The following is a 4,822-nucleotide window of genomic DNA, read 5'->3' on the forward strand; positions in this document are numbered from 1 at the left end:
AGGAGGAAGAGAATTTAGAATATGACAAATATGAAGAAATAGAATAAGGAGTACCTGGAGCGAAAGAACCATCAACCAGAGAAGAACTAGTAACTTTATTAATTGACATTAAGGAACAATGATAGTTCTGTAAGTAATCAGGTAGTCTTCTATTTCTTGTGTACTTTTGAATAAAATTTTGTGGTGGTGAATTCTGAGAAGTATTAGATTAAATGGGTGGAGAATGATTTGAAGAAGGAGAAATAGAAGCATCTGAAAGAGAAACTGGTAGAACCAGATTTGTGCATGAGGGAGAATTCTGTGTTTCAGGAATGAGGCGATGATAAGGTGAATCTGGTTTGAAAGGAAAAAGATGTTCATGAAATATGAGATCTCTAGAAATGATGATCTTATGAGTGAATATTATACAATTTATATCCTTTTATACCAGCAGGATATCCCAAAAATACAAAAACTTGAGCCCGAGCAGAGAACTTGGTAGAAGAAGAAATACCAAGTGAAGATGCATAACAAGGACAACAAAAAATTTTCAGATGTTTGTACTGAGGTTTAACAGAAAAAAGTACTTCATATGGAGATTTTTGTGCTAAAATAGGCATGGGAATCCTTTTTATAAGATAAACAGTAGTGAGAACTCAATCACTCCAAAACTGTAAAGAAATATTTGATTGAAAACAAAGATATCTACCAACATTAAGAATAAGCTAATGTTTTCTTTCAACAATAGCATTTTGCTAAGGAGTGTAAACAAAACTGTGTTGGTGTACAACTCCTTTTTGCTAGGAAAAAGAAAAAAAGATTTCATTTCATATTCTAAAGCATTATCAATTCGAATAGTTTTGATTTTACAATTAAACTGAGTTTCCACAAAGGCAAAAAAGGATTGTAGATATGAACGTGTCTCAGACTTCGATTTGAGCAAATATGGGGGTCATAGATCAACATTGTGTTTTAGTTGCGTGTTATCCTTATTTTTATTCCATGTACTTTCTTATTAGTGGAGTTTATCATTGCAGCATCGTGGCAACTTTTGGTTCTGGAGCTATGTTTCGTGGCAGCTTTTGGTTCTGGAGCTATGTTTACATTGGTGAGTGGCATGGGGGCGGGTGCCCCAAATCAAGCAGCAAATGCAATCACTTCTGGCCTCTTTTTTGCTCTTGTCCAAGGTGGACTTTTCAAGGTGAGCAATTAGAGGAAGGAAATTATCATTTCAAAAGTGGCTCAAGTTTGACAGTGTGCTTATATTCTAGTCTTAAGCATCAATAACTGCTATGAAACCGATGAATATTGTAGAATCGTCAATCATGTCACATCAACAAGTTCTGCTTGTCATTCATTAATGAACTTCCATGGGGTTCCCTGATTGCATTCAAGCATTTCCAGACGTCTGGCATATATTGACTCCTTCCCGGGAGTGATAAAAAATCATGAGATGAAAATATGGTCATCTTCATCAATAAAATGCATTTAAATATTTTTCTGCAATCTATGGCCTTAGTTTACATTTGAAAAAGCTAAAGATAAATACCATTCCCCTACATCAATGTTGAGAAGTTAAGAATATTCTCAAAGTGGATGGATGTGAGCGGTTCGAATCAATAGTCTCACAAGTTAATGTATAATGGGTGACAATGGGGGCAGTGAGACCTTAGATTTTCCCTTTGTAGTATGAGATGTTAACATGTAGTGTTCTATTGGCGCACACTTATTATGCTGAGCACTTATCCATGGGGTTATGCAGCTAGGGGAAAAGTTCTCTAAACCTCCAGTTGAAGATGTCTTCTATACTAAAACAAGATCCATGTTGTATAACCTTGGCCTCCAGACTTTCGAGAAGAATTTCAAGAAAGGATTGTTAACGGATAGCACATTACCTCTGCTCACTGACAGGTAATTGGATTTGCATCTTCTTAAGCTCTCTTTCTGTCTCTCTCTTAAAGATGTCTTAGCCTAAAATTTATGATGTAATCCCCATGATGTGTTTCAGTGCTCTTAGAGATGCAAAAATCCCTCCTGGACCAAGACTTCTCATTCTTGATCACATTCAGAGGTCTGACTTATTATATATGTATCTTAATTCTTTCTCCTGAATTTTGGATCCATCTTCCCTTTGGATATATTTGACTTCAGGGACCCGCAGATGAGAAGTAGGCAAGGAAGTGGTCGTTGATTTCCTACTGCCAAACCAGTTGTCTGCCACTACTGTTTTGCCTGTTAAACCTCAGAAAAGATAGGAATCTTACCTGCAATGAGATGACAGTTTTTGTCGTCTAACAGATTAAATTCCCAATATCGAAAAAAAAAGCAAAAAAAAAAGAAAAAAGAAAAAAGAAAAATGAAAAAAAAGAAAAGGAAAGAAAAATCACTTTAAATTGTGCCTTAGTAGTTTTGGTGCTGTTAATTGGCTCAAACGATACTTTTTATGATCTTGAATGTGGTATTCTGAATAATATATGCTGATCACTATTTTTTATAACGAAGCATGATTACTGTCTATGCCTGATGGCTTTAATATAACTGTCAGACTAGCAGGAGATAAACAATAAGATTGAGACTGCTTTGTTCACACAAAGTGGTTGTACTTTGTGAGGAGTTTTGGTGGCCTTGTAAGTTTGTAAGGTCTAAAGTGATGGAGCAGATTGGTGGTTTGAAGAAGTGCGAGTTGGGAGTCGAAGTTGATGGAGGTACTGGAAGATGGTTGAACATTCTGGGGAGGGAGTGAGTGCGCACATCACATTGGAATTATGCTGTAGAATGACTCTTTGGGCAGATCGGAAGGTTAGCCTGCTTTTAAAAGTTTTTTAGGTATCCATTATAAAACCCATTCTTTTTGCGGGAATTTTCTGTGTAAACTACTAACCATGTGTCATTCCCCGTCCCGTGTGCTTAGTTTCTTAGTCCATGATGTGATATTTTCATCTTATCATAGAATGTCATGTCATGAAATTGTGTACACTACGAAATTGCAACAGCGTAGACATGGTCAAGTTGCATGATAAAAAGAGTGGTGCTATTTTGGCCCCCATTTTTGTTCTGATGCACCACGGAGACTCGCTATAAGTTTCACAAAATACACAGAGACTGGTAAATGAGAGTTATTTTGGCCAACTAATCAATGACCCCACTTTGACTTAATGCCGTATAATTTTTCTTTAGAAAGCTTGAGATTTTCTTAACTACCCTGACCAATCTAGAAGACTTGCCAGGCTTGAGAATTTCCACTGCTCTCATTTGTGTTTAGAAAGCTCTCATTTTCCTTTAAAAAGTTAGTTTTTTTTTTTTTTGGTTGTGAATTGTAGATTTACAGTTTGACTGTACAAATCATTTATTTCTCTTGTTACTAATCATCTTGGGTTTTCATACTCACAATTGATGTGATGCAATTTTAATTTAATAAGTTAAAGTCTGTCACATTGGTGTGATGGGAGATGACAAGTATAAAGAACAATATTTTTTTTCCAACAATCATCCAATTATTATAAAACTTGAAAGAAAACAATAAATCAGAAAAAGCAGACACCTAAGATCCAACAATTTACTGGTAGTTCTTAATTCTTATGTCCAAACCGTTAGGAAAACAAGAAAACAAGTTACATTCTCATGGGCAATATCAACCAGCACTATAATTATATAAGCTCGTTAGTAATTTGTAGCATATGCTGTAACTTCTCTGCATAAACACAAATCTATCACTCAACTTTACGTGCTTGTAGAAGATTTCGCTTCGTCTTCAAGATCTCATTTGATTATTGCCATCTTCGTCATCTTCATCCATCTTCTGTTCTTTCTTTTCTGCATGCTCATTCGTATAATATCGGAGTGGCGGGAGGAGGCCAGATTCAATTAACTGTATGTCCTCAACAAGATGTTTGAAGTGCAAGCTTATTTGACTAGGAGTTTTGGTAGGAATCAAGGAAGAAATTTTTTTCCCATAGTTCTTCTTTCCCAAGGTACTCCGAGTGCATTGCAAGAGAGTTCTCGAAAACTTTGTTCTTCTCCCAGGTCCATTCAGATGGTAATTCTGACTTGTTTTTTCAGCCAAACTCAATTGGAGCCAAACGACCAACAGAGGATGCAGGTCAATTTGAGGTTGGAAGCGACGGCTGATTTGCATATATGGGAATTCACGTTGAGTTGAATCCACCCACCAATACAACAGGAAAATTCCTTGAGATCATTGATCATGGCCATGAAATTAGTGGGATATTAGAAAGTTTGGAGAATTAAGTTCAATTCACACAAGGCATGTCACGAGATCTAAAAGATTTCCAGAAATATTTGATACCAATTAAGAAACCTGATGACGCAAAAGGAAGTTGCAAAGTAATAATGTATATTCTAAATCAGAATTGAGTGAACAGTTTTAATGTGACCCCTCATCACCTTTATAATCTCCAAGGTATAAATCTCACAATAAAACAGTTGAAAAATGGAATTGTAACTCACATCTTGACGTTTATTTCCACAATAATATATAAAGAGCAACACACCAACAAAGCTTGAGATTTTACCAAACGTATAACCAGAAATATTCCAGTCCTAAGTCAATTTGGCTCTGGTGATTAACATCCCCAGCGTGATGTAGAACATGTACAAAAATTGACCGAATTAATTTTAGTTCTTCACTTTATACAACGATACAAATTACACACTATTAGTTAGCCTGATGAACTTATGCAATTGATGATGAAATGTAGAAAGAAAATGGAAGGGAAAGATGAGAGAAACTGAGGGAAAATCCTTATACTGATATGGATTATTCAAGGATCTAATAACCTCCAATTAGTCTGTAACTCCAATTAGTCTTTACAGATACAAGCCA

At 35.8% G+C, this 4,822-nt stretch overlaps 1 protein-coding gene across 1 annotated transcript; it reads left to right on the forward strand.

The window, feature by feature from the left end:
• Positions 1-924: 924 nt before the first annotated feature.
• Positions 925-2,480, forward strand: LOC122310333 (chloroplastic import inner membrane translocase subunit HP30-2-like). The gene is made up of 5 exons (XM_043124229.1): positions 925-946; positions 999-1,180; positions 1,742-1,890; positions 1,988-2,050; positions 2,131-2,480. Exons 1-5 carry the CDS (start codon positions 925-927, stop codon positions 2,168-2,170), a joined length of 456 nt encoding a protein of 151 aa, XP_042980163.1. The 3' UTR covers positions 2,171-2,480.
• Positions 2,481-4,822: the final 2,342 nt, after the last annotated feature.

This window comes from Carya illinoinensis, chromosome 5 (genome assembly GCF_018687715.1).
Source record: "Carya illinoinensis cultivar Pawnee chromosome 5, C.illinoinensisPawnee_v1, whole genome shotgun sequence".
Taxonomy (NCBI): Eukaryota; Viridiplantae; Streptophyta; class Magnoliopsida; order Fagales; family Juglandaceae; genus Carya; species Carya illinoinensis.

Excerpts from the sequence above, each read along its gene's own strand:
- LOC122310333 (XM_043124229.1), top strand. The coding sequence starts at position 925 with ATGGGGGTCATAGATCAACATT. Across the intron at positions 1,891-1,987 it reads TTACCTCTGCTCACTGACAG|TGCTCTTAGAGATGCAAAAA; the intron begins GTAATTGGATTT and ends GATGTGTTTCAG. Across the intron at positions 2,051-2,130 it reads ATTCTTGATCACATTCAGAG|GGACCCGCAGATGAGAAGTA; the intron begins GTCTGACTTATT and ends ATTTGACTTCAG.